This window comes from Ptychodera flava, chromosome 1 (assembly GCF_041260155.1).
Source record: "Ptychodera flava strain L36383 chromosome 1, AS_Pfla_20210202, whole genome shotgun sequence".
In the NCBI taxonomy this organism is placed as follows: Eukaryota; Metazoa; Hemichordata; class Enteropneusta; family Ptychoderidae; genus Ptychodera; species Ptychodera flava.
In genome coordinates, this window is record NC_091928.1 from 48,927,608 (window position 1) to 48,955,583 (window position 27,976).

Genomic DNA, 27,976 nt, shown 5'->3' on the forward strand with positions numbered 1-27,976 from the left:
ACGTACGAATTCCTATTCAATCGGCTTTGTTCAAATCAACAGATCAACATTCATATATTGCAATTGTCAGCTTTGTGGTTAACTTAAGATAGACAGATATCGACCGTTCCAAATCTCTTTAAGGTCTTGTAATTCGTGTCACGGGTCTCTCATGAATTATTTATGCAACGTGACTCACTTTGGCGTTCGACTGTTCTCTGTCTCTCACTCGGTGTGTGTCTCACTATCAAGGCGGTGATCTTTAATTCAGAGAATATGTCCACGGTCTATCGTAAGTCCTCGTGACCCGGGGGATTCGCCCTCTTTCTTTCACTCCGCGGAGATAAGACATACACAATTTGACTCTTAACATGTGTAAACGATCTCTCGTGTAAACGATCTTGGCTTAATGCGGCCCGGGGCAAACGAAGAGAACATACGAGTAGCGAGGCCACAAACGCGCCCACGGCGATCATCGTATTGACATGGTTGTGCGGAAGTTCCAATCACAGAATATATCCGGCGGAAACTGGTATTGCGTATAATGCTAATCATGAAATTACAGCTGTAAACTTTCGTTGACATCACTTTTTTCAAGGAACAATTTACTAACTATCTTACACAACCAAAATTAAAATAATTAACCGTGAAAGACATTTAATTACTGTTGCAAATTACTGAAATTACCTCAAATTCACCGATATTTGAATTTCAAAGCGCTCACAGTTCGTTTTGAGAACTATGTTTGTGATTTCTACGTTTATTCCTGGTTTTCACAAGAACAGTACAGCCAAACCTATCATACACATAAAGAGTCCACAGAATGTGTAGTAGACCACGGAATTCTGAGATGCGAAGATGGTGAGCATGTGTACTCCCGAGTCGCATTCTGCGGCAGCGGAGCAAAGCCGCTTGAACGCTTGTTTTTGCATATATTTTTCTTCGTTTGTTTGTTCGTTTGTTTTTGCGTTTCATCTCGCTATTCCGCCCGAGCGTTTTGTGATTAGCAAACACCCAAACGTTACACTCCCCCACCCCACCCTACCAACCCGGTACCCCTAGTTCGCGTGCTATCAATACGCACACAATGTTGTAACTCAGACATACTTTTATGAGAAGCAGGTTCTGGTTGAACTCAAGTAATTGAAGGATATCGTTTTAAAGATTGAGTCCCGGCTTTTTATGGTTTCTCATGTCAACTCTTCCGATGCAAATATACGTACTTATATTATACAAAGGGAAACAAGAGTGTTTCCGCGAAATGAGCGTAGATCCGCAGGCTACATAACGTCACAATAGCAAGCCGCAATGGTTAGCTTTAATACAATAATACAGTCTAATCGTTGCTAGTTATGGACTGTCGGATACTTTATAAATGCGTTAATATACTGCATCGTATTATCTTTTAATTGTTTGTGTATGTGTTTTTGTTTTGGTATTGCTCTTGTATTCGACCTTAAATATTATTTTGACAACCCCATTGGTACAGCGTACTGCATCATTACGGTAAAGATCCCATTAGACAGAGAAACGGAAAGTAACGGTTTTCTTTGCACGAATAATCCAAAAACAAGAACGGGTTCTTAGAATTGTCAAGATGGAAAAATGTCTTTACAATCCAACATCTCTAACAATGAGCTATGGAAATGGCAAAATAATTAAACTGTTAGAACATTTAAAATCATTTTTTTGGGAAAAACAGAAACTGTATCCTCTAACAAGTTTGTAGATTGACGATAAAGAGTAAATTATTGTGATGTATGACATTAATGAGGCAAAAAATTGCTTGGCATTTTAGATGCATAAATATCGAACTGATTTAAGTGGTGTATGAGAATGTGGGCGATAGTTTCATATTGTGTGATGACGTACATAAGGATATCGCCAAGATGTTGCCCAAAAGCATTATTCAGATTTCGCTTAATGTTCAATGAGAGAATCAAAGAGGGGGTGTTGGGGATAGAGAAAGAAGGATAGACAGACAGAGCAATACAGAGTGAAAATAGAGGCAAACAGACAGAGGGCCTAGGGGAAAAACCTTGAAGGAAGGAACGAACAGTGAGAGAGAGAGTGCTGTTGAAGGTAGATCGCGCCTCGGGGACAGATATTTAGACTCTCAAACTTTCAATTTTTATCTGATCTCCCACTTGTTGGGGTTCATTTTCAAGCGCTTGGTGTAAGAAAACTTTTCACTGGCTTAGTTTTTTGAAAATCGAAAATTCTATTTTTTCTCCATAGAGTTAACATAGGAATGGCGGCCATTTTGAACTGAATTTCAAAAATCGGTAAATCTTGAATATTTTGTTTCTTTAAGGTGCTTAGTTCCAGAATTTGCATTTTTATTCTTGATTTTGAAAAAGAATGATTGAAATATTCTTGAAATATTCTTTGAGCAAAGGTTGAAGTCTTTCACTTTCGAGGTGCATACTACCTAAATGACTATTTTTCACGTTTTCACATCAACGAAATAGACGATAAATTTTTCATTTTGTTATCTTATAAGCAAATTACATTACCCCATCTGAACAAAACTTAGATAATTCTTATATCGTATTCGCTTCATCTACTTTTCTATGTACTATCTGCCAACTGACAGCGCAAATTTTGGAAAATTTGTCGAGCAGTGATGGGTATACCCGCTTGAGATCCTATTTACCGCGTAGAACAAGCACGACAACGCCCTTTGGTATTATTGACTGACGAGGAACTGTTTGATTTCAAATCGAGCGATTCCGACTTAAACAAGTGTCACGTATACCCTGAAAAGAGACTTTGATCTCTGCTTGACATGCGACGGTCTAAATCAACTACCTGAACTTACACTGACCACAAACAAATACATCGTTGATAGCAAGACGGGGGTTGTATACGAAGATGACAGGGACTATCGCAAAATGTATTACCCCTAATTGTTACAGAGATTTCAAAGCAAGGAAAAACTCACTGCGTACAAAGTATCCCATTTTCCGCGGGGTCGTAACATGAAACATCTTCATAGATGATAGCATTGTCGCCTCGGGGTTATTCATTTTTCATTGCGTTAGGTAGCACTGACATTTAAGATCAATATTTCTGAAATAGACTGATGAAGTCATGATTACATTTTCTGGTTGAACGCAAGAAAATGCTTCAGAAACCTAATTTTTTACTTAAACTCAATCGCACATCAAATAAAAGTGATCGGCGTGATCAGTCGGAAAGATGACAAATTATGTGACATAGGCTCGTTCGAGAACATTTTTCAAAGTAGCAAACTTTAAAGTGATAGGCGCTTGTGTTTCTCGTTTTGAGATAGCGATCAAACGAGATTTCGCATTGGTGTTCGAGACCCATAAGTATTGATGAGAGTCCAACTATGTTTCTTTTAATTCAGAATCTTCACCGTAAGTTTACATTTACGAAAGATGAATCTATACGCATGTCCATAATAATCATCAGCTCAGAATTTGTTTCTGTTTTTCAAAGAAGGTTTGTAATTTCCTTTATGGGGTAACTCTAACCGAACCGGCATACGTTCAACGGCTTGAAGGAATCTGTGAATATTCGGCACTTTGCACTCAGCCCTTTCTTTATTGTGCGAGACTTGACCCCTGACGAACGAAGCCAATGGATACTGAAGTCTTCCATGATCGAAAAGAAATACTGTTATAGAAACTTCGTTACTTATCGACAGTGCCAATTGTAGAATGTTGCCAGAAGCTACACTATGATCCGTAGTTAGTTTATTTTTCTGCTTAGCAAGAAATAGTTGTTATCTCAACGTGTCGCTAAAATTTCTCACCAGACACTTTACACCAGAACCTTGATCGTTCTGATTTTTAAAGTGACAATCACTTGTACCAGAAGCTTTTAAATAGGAAACCATAAGCATAAAGGAGCTGTGCCCCTTACTAAGCAAGAACTGTTGTTATGAAACTTGACACCAGAAACATACATCATGCCTGTTCCTACTAGTGATTAAGTAAGAACTTACATGATACGACACGAACTTAAACTAAGCGAGAGATTTATTCAGCGTTGCCGGATGTTGATTACAGAATCTACGCCGTTTATTCGGAGTTCCATGGTTCATTCATTACATGCCGAGTGTGTATTTCAGCTATCAATCATGTAAACCGTAGATCGCAAAAAAAGCGAGTTTCTGTCATAGTGAGTGTGCGATATGCAAATGTTGAACGTGAATGGAATTTAATTGATTCAATGGGGACTGAACCACGCGGAACATCCTGATATATAAAGACAATGTGACGGTAGAGAACACTCGTGTGGGTACGACAGCGTGATGAAATTGGAGTGACAATTTTGTCCAAGGCTGTCACCGTCCCCTGGTGTGTAGGACAATCCTTGGAGTAATGATAATATCAAAAACACATGGTGCGTGGAGACTTGCTGAAACTGCCAAAGTCGCTAGTGTCCGAAATCTAGTATCATTCATAAACGTATGAACACGGTCACTTCACAAAATAGGTTAAGCAGAGTCTCCAGTGTCACAAGTGTGTAGCGGTGTAGATTCAATGCGGTCTGCGTTCCAGTTCGCAGCCTGCGCAAATCTAGACTTGGTTCAAGTCGGTGAATCTTAAAAAAATAAAATCATTTATAATAGTTTCTTTTGTGTCTCTCCTATTTCGTACAAACCTATCCGGAATTTGGCAGCTCACGCCAGGTTTTCCCAGCGATTGAATGCGTCACGTTTGAGTCTGCGCAGTAGTGAGTTAGTTTCTGCCGGATTCAGGGTGAAACTCCGCTGTATAGCGTTCACTCCACTCATCGCGTCTACTCATCGCGTCCACTCACGCGCGCGTTTCACATGAAAGCAAAATACAAATCATTGCGTTCACTCCACTCAAACATTCACAAATCACAGACTTGAACCAAGTCTAGCGCAAATCCTATAACCATTTCATTTGCGCAACTTTGTATGCTGCAGATATTGTGCTGTGAGTTCATTCAACTGAGTCCATGCCTTCCACTAAGGATGGAACAGTTTTCAGGATGTAAAATTCGGTTAGATTAAACTGAAGGGATCATTGCTTTTTTAGACTTTTAATTTGCATATCCCCTATCGGAACTGCTTTCAAAACCTATACATTCATCGTGCTAGCAAACTAGCCACCAGGAAGTGAAGCGAATCTTTGATACTAAATATATTTTTTTCTACACATTAGTACAATGAAAAAGTGTAAGGGCATTTATTCATTCAAATATATTTTAACTTTACGAAATTACAGGGAAATGACAGCAATAAAGGTTCTATCTGTCGCAATCTTCAGGATAATCCGACGGAGAGAGAAATAAAACGGTCTGATAGCTAGGTGCGGACATCCTTGGGCGGTACTCCGGCACATCTGTACCGGGTCATCGTCTGTCTTACACGCGACATGACTGCCGGGAGAAACCGAACACACGATGCATGAAGTTTCCCGTAAAACTATACGCGCGGTCTTTCCTTCAATCGGACCTCTTAATGAGCGCCAGCTCTCGCGGTTATCCACCTTCCGCGCGTGGTGCAGACTCGCCTGACCTCGGTGCATTTATTTTGCAGGTGTAAAGACAAATTGGCCGGCTTTGTGAATAAGTAATGAGAAACATAATGAAAAAAAAAGCCCGGAGATCCATTGTTCGCATCGTGAATCGAAATTATTTCTATTACTTGTAACTTTCACAATGAATATCTACAATGTGAATTTCAAGAGATGTTATCAAATAAGCCCGACAGATGGATTCGCCGTTCTACAAATAGAGCATTTGTCCTCGGAAGCAGATGAAAACGTCTGTTCATGATTTGCGTCAAACATGATGATCATCTGCAGACTTTTTTGCGATGCGATGACGTCCCTGAAAAACAAAAAAAAAAATCTCCAAAGGAAAAGGTTGCTGCAATAGCCGGTTTAACAAGGGGGACTAATTATAAAAAACGACTAATAAGACCGCACACGGAAGACATGGCAGTGATGTTGAGTCAAACAAATATAGCACCGCAAAAGGAATTATTGACCTTGAAAGTGAGATGTGAATTTGTAATGCACCGCTGCCTGCACTGTTTTTTGAGAAAAATAACGAATCAACGAGAGGCTTTCACGATGTGGCCTTGAATTTCGGTCTGAGTAAACGTCTAAAAAGATATAGAGAGACAGGAAACTGAAGATAGCTAACATAGCTCAACTATCCATTCAGGATGTACGTTTCTACGAAACGAACAAAGGAAATCAGCATATTAAGGTACAAAGATAGCTAACATAGCTCAACTATCCATTCACGATGTACGTTTCTACGAAACGAACAAAGGAAATCAGCATATTAAGGTACAATGCGCCGCAGGGACAAATGTCTTGACACTCATTTTTTGTTAATACTTTTATAGTCTACAGCCTGTTGGGCTCATTTGAAAGCTCTTTGAAGAAGAAATTTGTTTTTCGAAAATCGGAAATTTTATTTTTCCTACACAGACTTAACAAGGAATGGCGGCCATTTTGAATTAAATATCGGTAAATGTTAGGTAACACGGTGACTCACAACTAGTTGTTTATTTGGTGAGAGAATGATTGAAAGTTTCATTGAGGAAAGTCTGCGCAAAATTTAAGTCTTTCACTTTCGAGGTGCATATCACATGTGCCTTAAATTAAACACGGTCGTAAAATTAGACGCCTTGAAACACTTTGAGTTACTTTTTCACGCTAACAGTCTTCTACAGTATCTATCTTATATTTTCCCCTTTTGTTTCTTCATACATGTTCTATTACTCGGTCCAAGCTTCATTGTACAATCTTTGACTTAGTTGCATAAAATAGATATCCATATCATATTCTCAGTGCTTTTCATTTGATATCGTATATCTCTTATTGTTAACGTGTCATAAACGTGCCTCCTCTCACTATGCTCTCTCGCCACGCCTGGAGTCACTGATAGTCATGGCAACGTACATGTACGTGATTCTCAGCGAGTTATGAAGGACGACCACTACATGGACAGTGAGTTAGAAAAAGCGCAAACAATAGCGACTTTTTGCCAAATCTCTCCGCGTCAGATTAGCTCATGTGCGAGATGTGAAGATGTACGATCATACTTCTGATGAACATAGGAGTGTGTCTGCGATAGTGTTTTCAAACACAGCTTGCCAGAGATCTAGAAAGCTCAGCTTATAGGATGAAAAATTTTGGTGAGTCGAATATATGACATCTCGGATCAGAGAAAGATGGGAAGAGAGCCAAACAGACTAAGTCAGGGAGTAAGATAGAAAGGGGTAGGGGCAGAGGAGACCAGACAGACAGACAGACAGACAGAGGCAGACAGAGGCAGAAGAAACAGAGAGAGCGTAACGAGAATGGTTTTTTCTTCTCCGCGAGACAGAATAGCGTAAATCACATGAAGTATTTTTTTCTGCCAATACCGCTACTCCAATTTTCGAATGATTACGCCCACATTATCACAGAATCCAACAATTTCATCGATGAATATCCGCGAAGGAGACGTTTATGACGAACATTTGATCCGGGAAGTTATCTCATGCCCTCTGCCTTGGCGTTGAGTGAAACAGTATTCCCTTAATTGATTGACTTTGTCTGACATATCCATTTGTGTGATACGGTGACGGCGTCTTCTCTTTCAATAATCTCGCTGTGGCCTCGCTTTGGGTCAATCAAGGTGTACTCAGTTTCCAATTTGCGCAGTCCGATTGTGATCTTAAGTAACGATATCTAACTCGGCACGCTCGTTATATCGACTCAGAGGTTATTCGAGAGGGACCCGCGAGAATGCTCAGAGACAGATGGGATCATGGAGTGCCTACATTGAGCAGACACAAACGGGTTTTTTTGGTTTAATCCACCCTTAATGAACGTGCCGATTGCGGGGACTGGAGTCCCACGTGAACACTTCAAATGTATTGTCCTAATCTTAACTTGCTGTAACAAGTTCTCGGTGAATAACTATGTTAGAGAACAGTGATTACAAGTCCCACAAATGGGCAGTCCTCAAAAATACAAAACAAAACAAAACATGGAACATGTAGAGTAACGTTGGACAAGGTTACTAGACCCCTTAATGCTTGATGCTTCATGCTTGCCGTCAGAGGGGCTGCGATTACTTAACGTCAATGTACGCATCTAACAGTCAACATTGTAACTTAGTTTACCAATATATAACATAATCGCTGAACCCTGGGGTCACTATCATTTACAAATCGACTCCATGGGAGGTTGAACAAGATACAGGTCCGTGTCTATACTTTGCAGTCATTCTCAAAACTTCCTGTAGTGCTCAACACGTGACTTGATTACCCCTCCCGGAGGATGTGTCGTTAACATGTGCGACAACCTTTTGCAGGTCTTTGTCGAAGTCTCTCGTCAAACGCGATATAATCACGCTTAAGTGGGGAAAACCCATCAGTTTGAATACGAAATGTGCACGTTCCCCCTCAATAAAGCAGGCTTTGTGTGTTTTCCCCACTAGGGAACGACAATATACGTGCCATGCGTTCTACTAATTATGTAGGTTAACTCGGCATATGTGTAATATCTGCAATGTATTCAGCGCCAAAATTGCATTAAAAAATCTGTACTTTTCGCTTAAGCTGATAATGTGTACTAATGATCACTGTTGTTTATTATCGCGGAGTTTGCTGTCTGTGAACTGTTATTATAATTGACAATTTGTCTCATCCCACTCAAAGAAAAAGTCAAATATTCAAGAACCGTATGAGAGTACTACATATATTCCATCAGCACTGCATGACGGTTAGCGTTTTCGCCACACAACTAGGTCACAGTCAAGATAATACGCGACGCCACAGTGAAAATCTGAAACTTTTACTCGAAAATTCCTGAATGAAACTTTCAACCATCGTCTCAGTAGATCAAGAATAAAAATCAGGGGTCACCTGGCAAAGTTGTGGTACTAGAGAAACAAATTACCAAATATTTACCGAGATTTGAAATTCAAAATGGCCGCCATCACTGTGTTAACTCTATTGAGAAAAACAAAACTTTCAGTTTTCGAAAAACTAAGATAATCAAAGATTATTGTTACCCCAAGAGCTTTTAAAATGAACCCCCACAAGTGGTAGATCAGAAAAGTATACTATAATTTTTGAATCCAGATATCTGTCCGCGAGGCGCCTGCGCCTTTAACTTTGAGCGCTGTAATTTTTCCCACCAAAATTTTGGTACAACATTTTACCAATGTTTTATGAATTTTTCTGTAATTTTTTGATAATTTTGGACCGAATAGATGTCTTATTTCATTGGCTACAGTTTTTCATCAAAAGTTTGCAAAACTAAAAAAATACTAGAGTATGTTTTATCTAGGCAACAAAAAATTGACTTTGGCGCTCAAAGAGTTCAATATTTGACTGACTGGTTATGAATGAGCGACCAATGACATGCATTGATATAAAAGGCTTAGGTATATCTCGTATCTATCTCTATTACTGCAATAATTGTACTTCACTCTCATTCGTTCAAAGGAAGCGTTTATGCTGAAAGGGATAGGATAATGATTATTTCGCGGTGAGATTATTTCGGTGAACTATGGTTGTATATCACATACATCGTGACATAGGGGATGGATACGTTTAGATGCGCAATTGATCCTCATTACAAAGTGTCAAATCGTCCACCTGATGGTTTCTATGTCAGCGCTCGTTAAAACGCAATTCGTCGGCGAGTTGTAGTTTAATGTGTAAATTCACTGCTTTCAAGGGAGCATATATCTTCTTTTGGAAGACTTTGGTTGCCAGGCAGCAAGTTCAAAAGGAAACACGAATTCGCCATTATCATTTAGTACAGGTCCACGCTGACGCGATATTCTCTTATGTGTATTGTACTCAGCGCATGACGATACTCACAAAAAGATCAATTCAAGAAATATTGAAACCACTCACAGGATCCCTGCTAAACAGCCAAAACTTAATTTCCGCGAAATTCCCAAAGTGTGAATAATCTGTTCCGCGGCCTCTCATCCGATCTAAGCGATTGCGAGTTGTACCCAGTAGGATCTCAAATGTGGAATCTTTTTTTGTAACTTCACATCCATTTCCAGACCAAATATCGATTGATCAATTACTATGGATTGAATATTTCTACATTACAACGTATGTCTCCTAAATGGATCTTTGTTGATTTTATTATGGAAGTTGGCTGGTTTAAGGTAGAACGCACCTCGGGGACAGACATTTGGACTCTCAAACTTTTACAATTCTCTTCTGATATACCACATGTGGGGGTTCATTTTAAAGCTCTCGGTGAAAGAAAACTTTTCACCGGCTTAGTTTTTCGAAATTCGAATTTTTTTATTTTTCTTCATAGAGCTAACACAGGGATGGCGGCCATTTTTAATTTCTAATATCGGTAAATCTTGGGTAATTTGTTTCTCTACTAATTTGCACGGTGACCCCCTATTTTTATTCTTGATTTTGAAAGAGAATGATTGAAAGATTCCTTGAGGAAAGTTTGAGCAAAAGTTTAAGTCTTTCGCTTTCGAGGCGTATACTACCTTAACCGAAGGCACGAAGATGGTACAGATATGTCAATCGATCATACTTGACGAGTCATGGTGCTTAATCACTTAAAAATAATACTCCTGCTGACTTTGAACGTCATTCGCCATCTTCTTCTTAACACTAAATGTTGAGCCTTCCGGTCGAAAGTGACAGTATGCGCGTATTTCCTATATTTTTTTACATTGTCAGTTTGTCTGCTTTTATATACATTTGCTTCCGCGGATCCAAATTGCAGAAAAAGAAATATGTTGACATCGATAATTCTCGTAAATGGACATCCTTCGTCACCTTTCAGCTATTAAAGATTTTGGTTTGATGTAATTTTCGGAATGCTGACGTAAGCCGTATTGAAGCATATAAAAATCGAAATTATTAATTAATACCTTTTCTTGTTGGGATTGGTGTAGTTGAGGTGCTTTCAATCAGTAGTACTTTCTGGCTAATAAATGATACTCGATGGTGATGGAGACGTGTACAGCACATCGGATTGCTTTATGCTAATCGCAACACTGCTAAATTTCAGGCAGTTGGGAGGGAGATTGAGCATCAGATAGGCAGGTGTTCGGACGAAGAAAAGATGCTGAACCGCGTAAATTAGGCAGATATGTACACAACGTCATACGAAACAGAGAGTACGGTGTCTGCGTACACGGGATAAGAAAACATGGAAACGAATGTTTGCCGACGATAGACATCGACGAAGTCTGTGTGTCTTGTCTGTCTGTCTTTAACAATATCCGTCGACGACAGGAGTAGTTGTATAGACAGCGAGTGACAGCATTACGTGGCACATAAAACGTGTGGCCGCCAAATCTTTCTTGGAAGATGCTTCCTTAGAAGAGTCAAAAATTGACTTTTGAAAGATTGATCATCTATTAAAAAAAAGTCTGCGTGAGTTTTGAGCATGCGTGAAAAATGTCACTTCACATGATAAATGCTTGCGTTGATGATGTTTCGTTTTTGTACCACTAGCTGAGCTTTCCTTTCACAATTCAAATCGATCTCATTCTGCATTTTGTTTAATTCGCTGCATCGCTGAAAGATTAATTATATGAATAGAAAACAAGACAGATAGGCCTTCTATAGTAATATCAATAAGGTAGCACGATGGCGGAACATTTTGTCGGCAAAACCGACCACGGCCGTTGTCAATTAGACTGATGGCGATCACTGCTAATGAGACCGATCTAAAATCGTCCATGTTAATAAATTCACGTAAGCGGAACACGTCATTTCGATGACGTCAGAATCCAATGTAATTAAGAGCGTGGTTTTGTTTTGTTTTGCGATATGACATCGGTCACCTCGGGGGAAAACTTTTACAAAGTCATTATAAAACGTGTTCTTCTGAATAGTTATCAGTTATGAAATGTAGACTACAGCCAATCGCCGCGGAGATATCAAACTTGCCGATAATAATAGAATTTTCTTTGTAACTGATGTTACTGGTACGACTTCCTCAACCATCACTTTTGCTTACATTTTGCTGTAATTTATACCTCATCCAGAAAATTCAAAAAAGACTACTCATGCTTCTTTCTGTGGGAAGTGTAATCAAAAGTTGTCGTACATGTACGTACTATTTGTTCATCAATGACGATTTTCACTCTGTGTCAAATTTATTGCCTGATATCAAATCCTGCGCTATTTATTGCTAAATCGAGATTTTAATTTACTTTCCCCAAAGGATTTCAGGACAGATTCGTATATCTGAGGAACAAAATGAGTGAAATACTGTCAGTTGTGATCTGATGATAAATACGAGAAGGTTTCTTAATATCATGATCGCAGAATATGAGGCGTTGTGACACTGACGAGACAAGTTTACCAAATGCACATGCGCAACAGACTTTCCACCGTGACCGACCGATTGACGTAGCATAGTCGCGTGAAATCACGTTTCTGGTCACTGCCAACGTTTTGATTTGGTGTTTACGCGCCACGTCTTCAGGAATGAATAGTAGCAGGCGTCCGTGACTTTTTGATGACGTAAGTGTCATACGTCACTGCACGCAGCTGCGTATGTAAGGTACTGAATGTAAGGCCATTGGTTGTTGACAATTCGATCACTAATGAGAGCGACATACGAAATGTCTAAAAAGTATCAACAGCTAGCAAATTCATTTGAAATTCATAACAGAGCTGACGTAACTTTAAACTATCATTTTGAAGTGTATTGCTTTTTATACAGAGAACGTACATTTCTCCGACGTCACTACCGACAAATTTATTACGTTCTCAGTGGACGAACTAATCATGCGCATGCGCATAGAGTGAAGAGTACTGGCCTTATGTTTAATTTCTTTTGTGCTTTGTTCGATGGCAGGGATTTTAATCAATATTATTCCAAAACGTTTGTCAGATCACGTGACATGTGGTAGGTATGACGTTTAGAACGTATTTTTAATCCGAGTCGTGTCACACGTTTGTCGCGCAACGCCGCGATCACAGCACGTACTCAGATCAACGAGTTGGTCCCCACAGGCACTGTCGAAAAGTGAAAGAGAGATGTGTAACGGACCTACATACATTATGTGTGAAAACTTACTTAAAGTGTACTCTCGTAAAAATTGATATTTCTGTCAGGGCAATTAGTCCGAAAAGACAATTTATAAATATTGAACAGAAGTTTCGGGTAATCATTACAACAAGACCCGTACCTTTTAATTATCATTTAATGTTTCTTGTTGGAGATGTGCAATCGTGTGTGAGATAAAACCCCTTAACTAGGCGAATACGGCTTATAGGTAATGCGTCATAGTGTTACGAAAATTGTGGAGATGTTGAAACCTGAGGGGTCCAAAACCACCATTCTTCATGCATATTCATAAACGGGGAAATCAAGATAGGGTTTAAAATCTCCTGATTTGTATCACACTACCAGATTGAATCTGGACACTGCAGCGCGAATTGTTGCCGGGCGGAACACTTTTGTAGGTAAGAACGTTTGTTATCCCTTTAACAGACACGCTATTTGTCGTTGTCTGTCGTTTTTATATTTTGTTGTAGAGATATGATTATTTTAAAAGTACACACATGTTTTTGGTAATCTTTTCTAAGGCACTATTACAACTCCATGCTCGACCATGAGTATGTGTGTTGCGACTTGGCCTAAATGGTATTCTTGATTAAGAAATTGGAAGATTTTAAATTTCATGGAGTTTCGCTTTGCCCTATCATTTTTAATGTTTTCCTTTTTTCGTTAAATGTCGCTCAATAGAGCGCAACGTTTTCGGCGAATTTGGAACGCTAAAACATCAATAGCTACATTCATCGTATTGCCCACGAGGTGTTTTAAACATGTTTTTTGCCGCAGAAAATGCTTCATTGAATGTACCATCGCTTCAGTGATTGTACAATACTTTGATATGAACGACTGTGACATTGCTCGTCTGTCAACAACGTCGTAAGTTATGACAACACATTTTCCACTTTAAAGAAGTGTGGTTGTTTCGCAATAAGCACTTATTAAATCTATTTATGAAGTACGCTTGCCTTTACTAGGAATTTGAATTCATCGCTTGCACCGCGTCTTCGAATTTTAGAGTCAACAAATTTTATCGGAGGGATTAAACGTGTCAATACTGATGCTATCGACTTCTCAGTCGACGCTAGGCGCGTAATCCGCCGTCGCGTTGGGCAGTGCATACGGATACCCCGCCGGCAGTCAAATACGCGCCAAATTGAAAATGAACATAGATGTCGACCCGTTACTTCCGACGGAAACAAGAAGAGTGATATGGTTGTCTCGTATGTGTGCAATCACATCTGAAAATAGAAACAGTCTCCTCTATTTCATTTTGTTTAAGAAGCACGACAAGAATAATGAGTTTTGCAGTTATTCGATAAAATGTTTGATCATCCCTGGTAAAATAAGTTGTTTTTTCTTATTTTCGACCCCTTTCCTTTATGTTTCCTATGCTGTTACAGTAGTAAATCATTTTAGTAGCCTACTTCTAAAGTGTTTGCAATTTCAGATGATGGTTTGCCTTCATTTCTTGTGACCACCAATGAATAAATTCAATAATATCGTATGAATTCACGTGTACACGTATACCAGATTTCATAATTTGCGGTTTTGTTTACGATGTGTGAATTTTATTGCTTCTTCGAAAAGTTTACATCGTAAGGAGTATCTATTACATTAATTGATTTCATCTCGTCCCATTTACAAGGTGAAGTTTTACAACTCACAGTCGTAGAAATAGCCGAGTAACTGACCGTGGAAGTCAGCAAACTGTCTGGACTGTTTTGGTTTTACTTTGTTGTTTAAAATTTGACCTTTTTTTGGGGGGGCGCGGAGCAGTGTTTTGTGCATGTTTCTTTATTCATTGTTACACTTCCGCTTTTGGTAAGATTTCTCATTGATTGACAGCAGTTATTAGTACATCACAGCCATTTTTCCTCCGTTGCAATTCCCTCACATTGAAAAATAATTAGCAACGATACACAAATAATAGCCATTTGCATAATGTGCACATTTCCTTCCGTTACGCAATATCTTCATCTATTTCCTGTAGAAATATTTGTCACGGTGGAACACTTTAATCTTTTTGCTGATGATAATGAGATGCCCATTTTGCGAGGTCCGCCGGGGGATCTTTTGTTTTGTTGAAATTACTCCGTTGGACGGGTCTTCAGATTGAAACAAATTTACATACCGTACTCCGAGGAGGTTGTGTTAAATATGGGAGAAAGCTCTTCTGTATTAGTGAATTTCAAAATTCGTCTCGAGGGTGAAAACCACCAGAGTTGTTCAAATAGAGCTGGCGTCACTCATAAAATAGACTTTAGACTTGCCTTAAGACGTGCACGCGCATGTTTCTTTCCCTTGGATTATACTGTTTGGAGTTATGCATAATGTATGTGCTAATTTGTGTGCACCTTTCGTCATTTTAAAGACAGAATCACGGAGATTGTGGACGGGCAGTCCCTAGCGAATCGTCCTCTTTCCTCCGTATGTCTTCAAGAAGTTGCCCGGGGGCCCAAGGCGCACTGTCTATTAAGTTGCGGAGCTCGGGAGAGCCAGTTAACTTATTTGAAGAGAGAAAAAAACCGCGTGTTCAAAAGTAACGTTGTTTGTATTAAAGTACACTCCAGGCGGAAATAGCGACACCGTCTTTGCGAGTAGACTTGTAAGCGACACAGCGAGTATCGAAGCAGGAGACGGAGTAACGGACTCGCTCCTCAGTCAGTGAGAAAAGTGAACATCCCAGAGACGATTGTTGGTGTAATTTTCATTTTTGTACATGATTCGGGGCTGAACGATATACGACCGTTGATCCATATACGGCTGTAGAAGCCGAAATATCATTTTCAATTTGACCGAAATTAGGACGTTGTTTTCGCGCCAATTATACGGCTCCACTTCCAGCCCAGTTCCCCAGTTATCCCCGTGTCGTAATGATGAAACATCACAGGGAATTGGTGACTTCCTGCCTATTTCATCGCACCGACCAATTACTGCGGATAGAGCCGTTTTGGCGCAAAAGACTGGATGTAAAAAGATAAAAAAGTGCCAGTGTATCTCGAAACTTGGAATCTGGGTATTAGAAACAGCAGCCGAAGTGGGTTCATCGGTCCAAGAGCAGATGCCCGATGTGACATCTGCCGAAGGAGGAAAATGGAAAAAACTGGAAAACGGGAACGCAGAAATTATATTTGCTTTTGGACAATTCCGTTTTGTAGTAGCGGCCGTAAATTGGCCCTGCAACAGCTGCACATCTGCGGGCAGCAAATGGCAAACACAAAGATAATCAGGTGTGGCCGCTTTTAACACGTTGCCCAGATAAAAATCTAACGAGAAAATGTCAGAATTGGCTCTTATTAAATTAGATTCTGTAAAACAGCACAATTTGCCAGATTTGTTTTAAATTAATCTAATTGGATCCTGGAGATAATTCACTTTTACGCTGGGTACGCATCGTGTTGTCGCATAGACGCGCCTCAATACTTGCGAACTCTTTACTGCAGAGAAGATGGCGCTAGCTTATTCCTTGCCTGTTCAACTCAATTTTTTGCTCGCTTTGAGCGTTGTTTTAAAAGGGATCAAAATGCTCTCGCTTCTGTGTGAAAGTGACAGCACTAATCGCTACAATGAGTGCATCTTATTCCTTTTTAACTGCGGCGTTGTATCCGCTCATATCCAGACTTTAGTGTTTTATTGGCAGCATATGTGTCTGTGATACACCGTTTTCATTATCATTGATGCTGTAATCGACGGGAAGCACTTACATTTAAGTATACCGTGTAGGCCGTATGAAAAAGAAACACAAATCACATACTCGTCCTTTCCATGTTTGTCAACTTTCACTGGTGAATCAGAATGAACGAAAGGGGACCGCTTTCATGTTCGCAGTAAAAAAGGCAATATTAACGGTAAATAGCAAAAAGTTGCCGCACCTTAACAAGACACAGACAAGGACAATTCGAACTCAAAATTACATTACTAGCCGACGCGTAGCAATTACATGAGTGCACCTCACCGACAGAACCAACCAATCGGCACCGTTCCCGCAAATCTCGTGATCGCTGCTGGCGGAAACACTTTTCATCACATATGCCACCTAAATTTGTGAATATCACCTCCGCCGTTTCATTGTGTTCTGCTTTGTAGATTGTTATTCCTTACACGAAAAAAACAGTCAATTGACCGTAATTTTTCCCTGTTCGTACTGTTTTAAACCCCTCATACACAGCCCGCGATGCGACCATGCCAACGACCTCTCTGGCAGCCTTGATGACATGTCTCGTTTTAGGATTTTCAGTCAAATGACTTGCTGCTTTGCTCTTTGTCTCGGGTATTTGGCTTTCCAAGGCACGCTGAAGTGACATTACACCATCACGGGACTTGGATCGATGGCCTTGTTACTGGTAGTCGTGACTGCCGTATCGAGATAAAGGACTTATATCCCGTCAGCGTTGCATTATCGGCTGCGTGCACGTAAATGTTTGAAAATTAGCTTGAAAGGGCCAGTAGCTGTCACGTAACTTTTGATGATTTTTGTACTATTTTAGTTTTAATGTCTACTACAATATCTTGTTCTATTCCCAAAAACATGCTGAAGTGCACTGTGGTGAGCTTGTCAACTCAGCCTGTACGTGTGTTGACTGCACCGTTATTGTTGACAATAACAATAGCAAGGCTGAGTTGTTATTGTTCACAAGTGAATTAGGTCCGGACTAGAATTGACATGAAAAAAATAACAGCGCTTTTAACGCGTACAGAAGCTCTGTCACCAACAGAAGCCGAGAACGGAATGTTTCAACACGCTTTTGGGAGTAGAACAAGAACTTACAATGGACGTGCAATATAGTACAAATAGCGAAAAAAAGACATCGAAAGTTATATAGCTACTGCATTTCTCGGTTTCCTTTTTATCATTATGCAATTAGCAACCACCTGATTGCTGTATGTCCAAACCCTATGTGTATGTTGGCAACGCTGTGGGTGAATTAAAAAGCTACAGTTTAAATTTGCAATTTACGTGTTCCAATTGTTTTATAGAAAACAGGTGGCAAGCAAAAGGAAATTGAAAGTTTCGGTCAATAAAGGCAATTGAACTCGCATTATGAAACGCCGCGAGAATATCAATGGGCTATTACGAGCAGTATTAGCTTTTGATATCTAGAACAATTTTCGTCAATTAATTCTCGTCGAGGTTGCCGCGATGAATTAGCTGAGCGTAATCGCTCGAGTAAATCGTTTTAGCGTACAAATAAGCCCTCCTTAATTAGATCGACCGGTCAGTATAAACATTTGGAAACTAAAGTGCCTGGGGCAATTGCGCGAACATCCGACACCCTGGAGAAAAATCGCGCAAGAAAAGATCAGGAGAGAATCGTAAATAAGCGGCCGTAATCCTGGCGCCACAAAATAAGAAAAAAGGCAATTATAATTTTCATAATGAGATTTGCGCACACACACACGTGCGGAAATATGGACTCCATTAAAATTCAAGACATATAGGTAAATACACAAATCCGCTGTTTAAACAAGACGTGTCTCCGCGGTTCCCAGCACGGAAATGTTCTCGCAGCTTGAGGAATTAAAGTGGCAATAGACAGATATCACTTCGCGTGAGTTTATTTCTGCGTATTTGCAGAGTTTTAACAAACACGTTATGAATTTGAAATCGGCCTGTTGCATGATGGGATTCAGAGTCCATGTCCAACCCAGTTACGACTTCACCAGAATCCGATTCAAGCTCAAATCACAACAGTTAAACTCTCCGAAGAAAGATTTAAAACAATATGCCAATGCAAATGATAATTACGCGTAGAAATTGGATTTTGTTCATATTTGAGTTCTGAAGAACATGGTATACTCATTAAATCTGTCTCCCAATAAAATCCATTCCTGTATTCACATATTTCATTTCTCCGGAAATAATTCCATTCCATTAAGAGTTCGAAAAAAGGAAGTTACTTGTCTTGGGAGACACGTTTTGAAGCTTTTATTTTCATGAAATCAAAGATTAAGACGGAAAGAGAACAAATATGCAACATGACGTTTTTCACGTCTTGTGCCCGATTCCACATCAAACATATGTATATATATATATATATATATATATATATATATATATATATAATCTAATATATGTAAACTTCCATTGAAACTCAAGAAAGTGTCGATAGCGTTAAACAAAAGGGGTTTTGTTAAGGATGCATTTCCAAAGATAACATATGCAAGTTCGTACCTTGAATTCATCAGTCTGATACAACCACCCGACGAGTGTATGTAGCCAGCCTTTGCTGACTTATAATCTTCTTATAAAATTTTATTAAGTAGTAATGAAAGAGTCGCAGGCCACGTTTATCTTTGATCCAACCTGTAGTCTTCGTTCGTTCAACCATTCATTCATCGATTCACTCACTCACTCACATGTTCGCGCACTCACTTTTTCATTCATTCATTTATTCTTTCCTACACTCTCAAACGCATACATCGACACCGCCCAGATCAGCGCCGCTTACGTTGACGGATCCCTGCATCGCACCCTGTAGGGATACCCTGCAGTAAATAATGTTTATATTCTCTGAAAGATTAGATGAAAATGGAGCGTAGATTGAATTATATGTCATTTTCTAAAGATTTAACGAAATGTTTATAATGTGGGCCTTTAAAAATTTAATGATATTTTTTCCGTCCTTCCATCTTTAGCTTTTAGAATGATAGCCACTTTGATCAGCATGAATTAGTCAAATGCGAGCTGCGTAAGCCAGTGAGATGTAATGACATTGTTATAGGGGAAATACTACCGCATGCAATCACATCGTGTTTCCGCTGAGCGGTTTTTTTTTTGCTGGTAATGCTCGGAGTTACAAAGAAGTAGGTGCGGGCACGACAGTCTTGGCCACTATTGTCGCTGTCGTTATAATTAATATGCTAATACAGTCGTGACTAAGACTGATGATACAATTGTTCAATGTCTCATTTAAATCAAGTGTGTATTTTTAAGATATAACAAGATTTTAATTGAATTTAATTGACAGTTACATTTTTCTACACTTGCTAATTACATGACATTTTAAGATAAATATGCTTTCATATCACTGTTCTTCTGTGATAAAGATATTTGTAGCTATCAAAAACTGACCGAAAATTATCTCTTTTTCATTGACAGGGAAAAAAATGAACCCACTGACTGCCTGCACTGCCTTGGTTGCACTTCTGTGCGTACAAATTCTCGTAGTTGAATCACAGGGTGATTCAGGTAAGAATTTGCGGTAGACAACAATCAAATTTAAAATATGACGTCATCAGCAACAGTCCGAAAAGTGCTTCGTCTTTTTGTGTGCCCCTTTTACTCGACTTACCTTTGTGGTATCTCGAAAATCCCACGTAGTCGGAAAGCGAGTCGAATGGTATAGCTTGAACGGATTCCTAAAGAAACAATCTCCCTGCCTTCTTTGCATACTTGAAGAAATACAATGTCAATTCCCAATATGTTTGCCAAGTCTGAGAGCATTTTATTATCTTTTGAGATTCCGGCTGTTATGTTATCTTCAACATAAAGCCTTGACATTGCCATATTGACGGGAAAAATGAAGTGAAAAAGGAGACAAGACGCCAAGAGAAAGAAATTCTAATTCTATACCGCCGGGAATTGCAGAGATAGTCGCAAAGGACATACGGCACTACATCTTGGGAGATCGACATCTTCCAGCGCATTTGCTTGACGTAATTATTTCCCATGAGGCAACTGTGGCGTTTGATAAAAACCAGTCATTCCAGAATGATATGTTTGCGAATATGCATATGTATACCATTGGGTTAGTTGGCACACCTGAACATGAAAAGAGTTCGATGGCCGAATGGGAAATATCATGCAAGACCTTAAGACAAGTTTTCATAATGTATCTGCCGGTTAGACGAACGTGCTCGTGACCCTAAAATTCTGCAAAGTTTTGTGAGATTTTTAAAGTTTGTCAAAAGAAGAGAAGTCAGAATTATTACTGAAGAATTTGCTTAACTGATAGGCATTCCTTTCACAGTCACACTTCTCAGAGTTCACCCACCCTGATGTATTTTTTATCGCGCTGTGAACGTTTCACATTCAGACCAGTATGTCAGTACCAATACGACTCAGACATTAACCCTTTGAGCACCAAGTCATTTTTTTTTCAAATTTTTGCCAAAATTTTGGTGAAAAACTAGCCAATGAAATTTGTGTCCATTTGATCCAAAATTATCAAAAAATTACAGAAAAATTCATAAAAAATGGTAAAATGTTGCGCTGAAATTTTGGTGGGAAAAATACAGCACTCAAAGGGTTAAGGTAGAACGGGCCTCGGGGACAGATGGTCGGACTCTCAAATTTCTACAATTCTTTTCTGAGCTACCACTTGTGGGGGCTCATTTTAAAGCTCTTGGAGAAAGAAAAACTTTCACCTTCTTAGTTTTTCGAAAATCTAAAATTTATCTTCCCCCATAGAGTTAACACAGAAACGTCGGCCATTTTGAATTTCAAATATCGCAAAATGTTGGGTACTTTGTTTTGCTAGTTCCAAACTTTGCACAGTGACGTCCGATTTTTATTGTTGATTTGGTACGAGAATGGTTGAAAGTTTCATTCAGGAAAGTTTGAGCAAAAGTTTACTGCTTTCATTTTCGAGGCGCATACTACCTTAATGAGGACTTGAATGTTGTGTGTCATATTCGTTGGAGGATAAAATGAAAACCAGCGACAGGCAGGACAGACAGAGACGGCACGAGACAGAAACATACATGGACAGAGAAAGTGATACAGACAGACAGGCTTAGAGACAGAGAGTGGTGCAGACAGACAGGCTTAGAGACAGAAAGTGGTGCAGACTGACATGTTTACCGACAGAGACGCACAGACAGACTCAACAAACAGACAGGGGTGTATGAGAGAGGAAAAGAGAGATAGAGTGCGACAGGGAGACAAAGAAAACCCGAGGCTTGATTATTATCTGTGTGGTTAAGCGTCGTCAATTTAAAGTACATGAATATTGAATCAGTATTTCTCAACTTCTAGGTTATACATATCCAGACGACAGCAAAGTTGGCCTAAACGAAGCGACAGGAGACGATGAGATCCGTTTGAAACAACTTGTAGACTATATCACATGTAAACTTTTTCAACTAGAGGACTGTGACGAAGCAACAAACGATGTAGGGTACGAGAAGCGGGGCTATTTGAAGAATAGGCAAAGACTTGGCCTTATGTTCGGCAGGAGATCGGCGGATCTCGCCAAGAGGGACGGCGGCAGGCGAAAGGTTGGTAGCAGACGACCGGGCAAAAACAGTCGCAACCAGCACGGCATAGATCGCGATACTTACTGGCACGCTCTCGTACACATCCCAGCCGGCAAAAGGAGCCAACAGACGATGCAACAATTGGCGTAAAGTCAATCGCCATGACAACATTTCTACTGTTCCCCCGAGTGCAATTCTTAATACAAAAAGTACATCAATGAGTCGACTAAATACGCCCGCCGAATGATAAATTCCCGAAACAAGCCACAGAAAAAATGAGATTTTAAAGTTGCTGTAAAAAGACTTTATACAGAAGTGAACAAAGGAAACCAAACAAATAGATTGGGTTTTATGACCATACTATTGACAAGAACACTACACAGTTCAAATTCCCTTTACATTTTCAAAAGTGTGGCCTATGTTTATTTCGATGACTATTTTATTTCACGCACTACTCTCAAATCAAGTTTGTACCATATCATCTATCTCCTGCATATACCCAGAGAACTTTTGGTGACCCACAAGATCGACCATTATTAGCAAAACTCTTCAGCGTAAAAATCGCTTGATTTAAACATATCATGAATATTTATTTCAACACCCTGACTTTTTTCCCACATCAATTATACATTCTGATGGATTGCTGTCAAGTCACACTTTCCAAGTATATCACCATCACTATTCCACGTCTTTCATAGAGGGTTTGAGATAACGGTGTGAGTTTATTATCGATAGCAGCATTGAGATTTAGTTTATTTTCATGCTTTGAGGACGTTCTTCAAAACCAGTTTGCCATATACTAACATATATTTTTGTTACATGCATGGTTCGCTTTTTCTTTGAGTGTTCCTATACAGAGGCTGCGTTTTAGAAAATTGTAGTCATTTGCATGCTTTTTTTCTTTACTTGGTTTATGTAATCGTCTTCGATATCATTTTCGCATAAGCATGAAAAAATAGTTTATTTGTCAAAGCAGAAAGTGTTTTTATCATGTTAAGGATATATTATGAGTAGTATTAAAGTTTGGTTGATGATAATGAAACGCTTTCTGTGCTTTCGCTTACCCTTTTTGTACTAACAATGCATAACCCGCCGTATGTTCGCACGATTCCTACTAACACATAGCCTGGTACTTTTAAGAGCCGGGTGTGACAACACTGGATACTCTTCCAGTTTTTCACCCTATCCCGAGTTCCCTGGACGTATACTAACATCTTTTAAGGTAACGGTATGTGTATTTTAGTGTTTTGTTTATGTGTTTTGTGTCATCTGTTTCGTTGACACCATAAGCCTATCGACGAGCAAGAATGACCAGGAAATTATATATATTGTTTTAAATTTGTCTTCATACTTATTGAATAAGTCATGTTTGCGATTGGGAAGCGTCTGAATGTCGTAAATGTGTTCAAATACATACATACATACATACATACATACATACATACATACATACATACATACATACATACATACATACATACATACATACATACATACATACATACATACATACATACATACATACATACATACATACATACATACACACGTACACACGTACACACATACAAACATACATACATACATACATACATACATACATACATACATACATACATACATACATACATACATACATACATACATACATACATACATACATACAGACATACAGACAGACAGACAGACAGACAGACAGACAGACAGATAGACAGACAGACAATCAAAAACATAATTTGAAAGAACGCTGTTATGACTGAGAGAACGGTTTATGTGTAAAAGTTTGCAGATTACGTCAGACTTGTCCAAGTCATACATGCACAAAGGTAGTGCTGTCTTTTATAAATTCAAGTCAAACACAAATGTCCAAAATTATATATCTTTTCTCTAATTACCAGAAGCTGGAGCAGATTTAATGAGAGAAATTGAAAAGGCTCCCGTCCTTAAAGCCTGCGCAGGAGTCATCGACTGTTTTGCCAAGTGTCAGCCCTCCCGCCGCGTCGGGAGTTTATACCTTAGGTTCATTTATGTTTTACAAAACTTTGACAGTGTGATCAGTCACGCTAGAGATGTGAACTTCTGAATGGGCATGCTAGAGAAATTATATTTTCATGTAAACAACCTAAATTTTCATACTCATTTCTCAAATGATGGTATAATGGATAGATAGGGAGATGAATAAGCATCATAGATATCGATCATTTTCATGACCGTTTTTTCTCGTAGTTTGTAAAATATCCTGCAGATTATTGAAAACTCTTACGTAACCACCCTATTAATTTCGGAGTTAGCGTTCACATTTAGTCAAGCAGAAAAATATCTAACTGCGCATATTCCATGCCATCAAAAACAAGTGTATAAGCGAGGGCTGTAATTTATGTACAGTCAAGTTCAGTGGTATTGGTTAATCAGAATTAAAAATCGTTTTACTTCAATAATGATACATTCATGTGTTTGCAAATGCTAGCTTACATGACTATGCGATAGCATCCTCTATCACGTAATGCCACAACTTTGTGCGAAATCCCTGTCACTCATTATACTTACATTGTCTTTCTGCTTTCTTTCCTATTCCAGGCCTTCGCATAAACCACCCCCATCCACTGGAGCACACACAACATCTCGCCATTACGTCAGTACTCCGTACCAGCCGCCATTGTGTCCCTCAAGAGGTGTTCACGATTTCTTCCGTTTTTTGACCGAAAAAAATACTCTGGGGTTTTTGCCGAAATGAGCCGGAGTTCTTAAGACAATGTCGACCAGTTTCCCAACATTTTTCGAGCTTTAAATGTTCATGTAAAGGTCCATTTTCACAGAAATGTCACGATATTATTTTGGTCGTTCTAAATATAGTTTTGGTTATATATTCTCCCTAAAGACACATTTGTATAAAAAAACACTAGTGTATGTTAAAATCAATATTTTGAGTAAGTCACATTAATTAATATCTCTTTGATAACATGCGTTTTACTGTTGCAGTAAATGAGAATATATTGAACTATACCAACTTGTTGTCTGTTTCATTTCCTTCTTTGAATTTTCAATAACTCACAATATTTCGGAATAGAGAATTCTTTCAAGAATAAAAGAAAGGAGTAAAAAATCAATGTTGTGGATATTAGATGGTACCAGTAATTGTACCGGTTGGTGAAGTGTTTCGTAACTCAAGTGTACAGCACTCATTTTGGAGGAAGCTACATTGACACATGTTGTAGTACCCCTGGCTGTCTTGTCTCTGTCTTTTTCTATCTCAACGTCACTCACTTTCTCTGCCAGCCTCTTTGCTTTGCTTTATTCCATGTCTCTCGTCATCATCTCTCAATCTGCTTTTCTTTATTTCTCTCTGTCTCTAGGTCTCTCTCTCTCTCTCTCTCTCTCTCTCTCTCTCTCTCTCTCTCTCTCTCTCTCTCTCTCAGGGAAAGGTAGATTAAACATCATGAAAAGACAACGATAAATATTAAAACATTCAGGCCCTGAACTCTATTACCCATTCGCGTTCGTTTGCTTCGCTGGACTTGTTTTCTCAGAACAGTCACCGATAGCTCCGAGTCCGGTATCAGTAATTTGCATGGCAGGGCTAAGATCACTCCGCGCTACAACATTTGTCATCTTCACTTGTCAAAGAAAATTAAATGTGGATTTGAAAATGCTAGGCTGTAGTAAACTAATACCATGCAATGGAGAGATACAGTAATCACATTAAAGAAATGAATCTAGTCAACACCAAGAATATTGGAAATTAGTCATCGATGCGTTACGCCTTCATCAATATATTGAAAGGTTGAAGGAGAGGAATTTCTAGAAACCCAACAAGGATTTGCTCAATATTTGTAACACAGTATCTCAGCTGTCTATGAATTACCATTTATTCCTATATTAACACTGTCAACAGCTTTACATCCAAGTTGACGATAGCTGGACGGCTGCAAACAGTCAATTAAGCTCGGACCATTGTATTCCAAAATTACCTTCTCGCTTGAATTATTTTTCGCACCTTACACGAAGCGCTCTTCTCTGTCATTGGTTTAGGCAAACGTTATCTTAAATTGGTTGAGATCAATTTTCCAAACTTATCCCATGCGTGACAGATTGCTGCTTAAATTGACAACTGTTTCATCAAATGAAGATAGCCAAGTTTGTGGACATATTTCCAAAGTAAAGTTGTAATAAATCCTCTTATATTGTCAAATCCTGAACTCCGAGAAAGTTAACTCGTTGCCATTGACCTTTGGTAGCATGTTTGTAAAATGAAACGGACAATAGCCGCATATGTTGATTTTTTGTCGGACAAAACAAGTAAAATATATTTCTCCAAAGGATTATGGAATATATTGTATTACCTTTTGAAATACAATATACACCGCGAATAGAATATATGACAAATATATTTCCGAATAAATGTTTATAAATGAACTTAGTAATTAGTTGACGGAAAGATATACTAAATACCAAGCAAAATATTTTGCGAATGAGCAAAGGAAATATATGCTAATGAGCTAACATGACGAAAATCTGACGAGACTATATATATGTATAAATATGTATGTATGTATGTATGTATATATATATATGTATACATAATGAGATTACATATATATGCTAATGAGATAACGGAAATATACGCTCAGAAGGTAATAGAAATATACGCTAGTTCTCTAACAGTTGCTATAAAAATGTAAGTCACATATAAAGGCGCAATCGATATTAGGTCCCAGAAATGAACGTTTTCTGTGGGATGCTACGCAGAAATAGTTTGCTTTGGTGAAAAGAATATTATATTTAGCAAAGTAAAGCGCTAATCAATCTCCGAAAAAACCGATGCATTCTGATATTGAAGATGTGTGAAACTTTTGATTGACATCTCTTGCTCAATATTTCCCCGTGTACTCAAGACAACACCTGGTAGCGCAAGCACTACTGGCGATAGCCATAACGGACTGCATGTCTAAGACTGAATCCCGCATGATTCCACAAGTTTTCCTTTCTTGCAGATTTGATTTTTGTTGAACAAAAAGTCCAGAACGCAGTCGTTTGGTAGGTGTAATAACGCGTGACTTTTCGGCTTGTTTTTGAGATCCTGGGTGTTTTGACAAGCTATTTCGTGACGTACAAAATACATCAAAATCAGCGAATATGACATGTTAAGTCTGTTAGGCAACAACAAACGTTTGATTTTCACAAACACAAGACTGTGATAATTTTTATTTACTCCACTTGTTTCAAAGTTTCTACGTAAGCAGCATTTCCGAGCTGACTGCAAACTTTCGACGTTTCAAATATCTATCTGCCAGGTGTATTTTAAGTGTTACCCGACAGAGGATATCTCTTTATGTAAAATGATATGTTTGTAACATTATTCTGAAGACGACTGACTGATAAATTTGGTATCTTAGCCAGCAACTTGGGTTTTATCTCTAATCTCTGATAAAATAGTTTCCTGTGACGTTTCTGACATTGTTACTGAAATGTTCACACACTGAAGTTCCTGCCGTGTCGAGTTCTGTCTCAGTGACATGTCTGTTTGTCTGAGAGTCATGCATGGAACTCTCTAGAGCGGCTGATCGGACCGAAAGCAAATCTTGTACATAGATTTTGCTTTGAAATGGCACATGAAAAACAATGGCAGTAACAGAAATTAATATCACGATGCCAGGTGTAGGGACTATCTGAGGAGGCAAGACGGCTGGCTGCAGAATACACTCATCAAGGTGTTAATAGGTCTACATACTGGCATGCTGATGAACCTTTTACAATGTAACTTTTTCTGCTGCTTA

General features: G+C 38.9%; 1 protein-coding gene across 4 annotated transcripts in view; it reads left to right on the top strand.

Annotated features, from left to right (window-relative positions):
• The window catches only part of LOC139140099 (uncharacterized), a 39,958-nt gene extending 14,649 nt beyond the window's left edge, over positions 1 to 25,309 (top strand). Inside the window, exons 1-4 of one of the 4 annotated variants that reach the window (XM_070709148.1) lie at positions 13,301 to 13,411; positions 20,104 to 20,193; positions 21,982 to 22,223; positions 24,780 to 25,205. In XM_070709148.1, coding sequence (XP_070565249.1) covers positions 20,112 to 20,193; positions 21,982 to 22,223; positions 24,780 to 24,791 — 336 coding nt within the window. In that variant the 5' untranslated portion in view covers positions 13,301 to 13,411; positions 20,104 to 20,111 and the 3' untranslated portion in view covers positions 24,792 to 25,205. Of the gene's footprint in view, positions 1 to 13,300; positions 13,412 to 20,103; positions 20,194 to 21,981; positions 23,245 to 24,779 lie in introns of those variants that run through there. The other 3 variants (XM_070709139.1, XM_070709132.1, XM_070709122.1) reach the window with 3 other exon arrangements.
• The last annotated feature ends 2,667 nt before the right edge of the window (positions 25,310 to 27,976 follow it).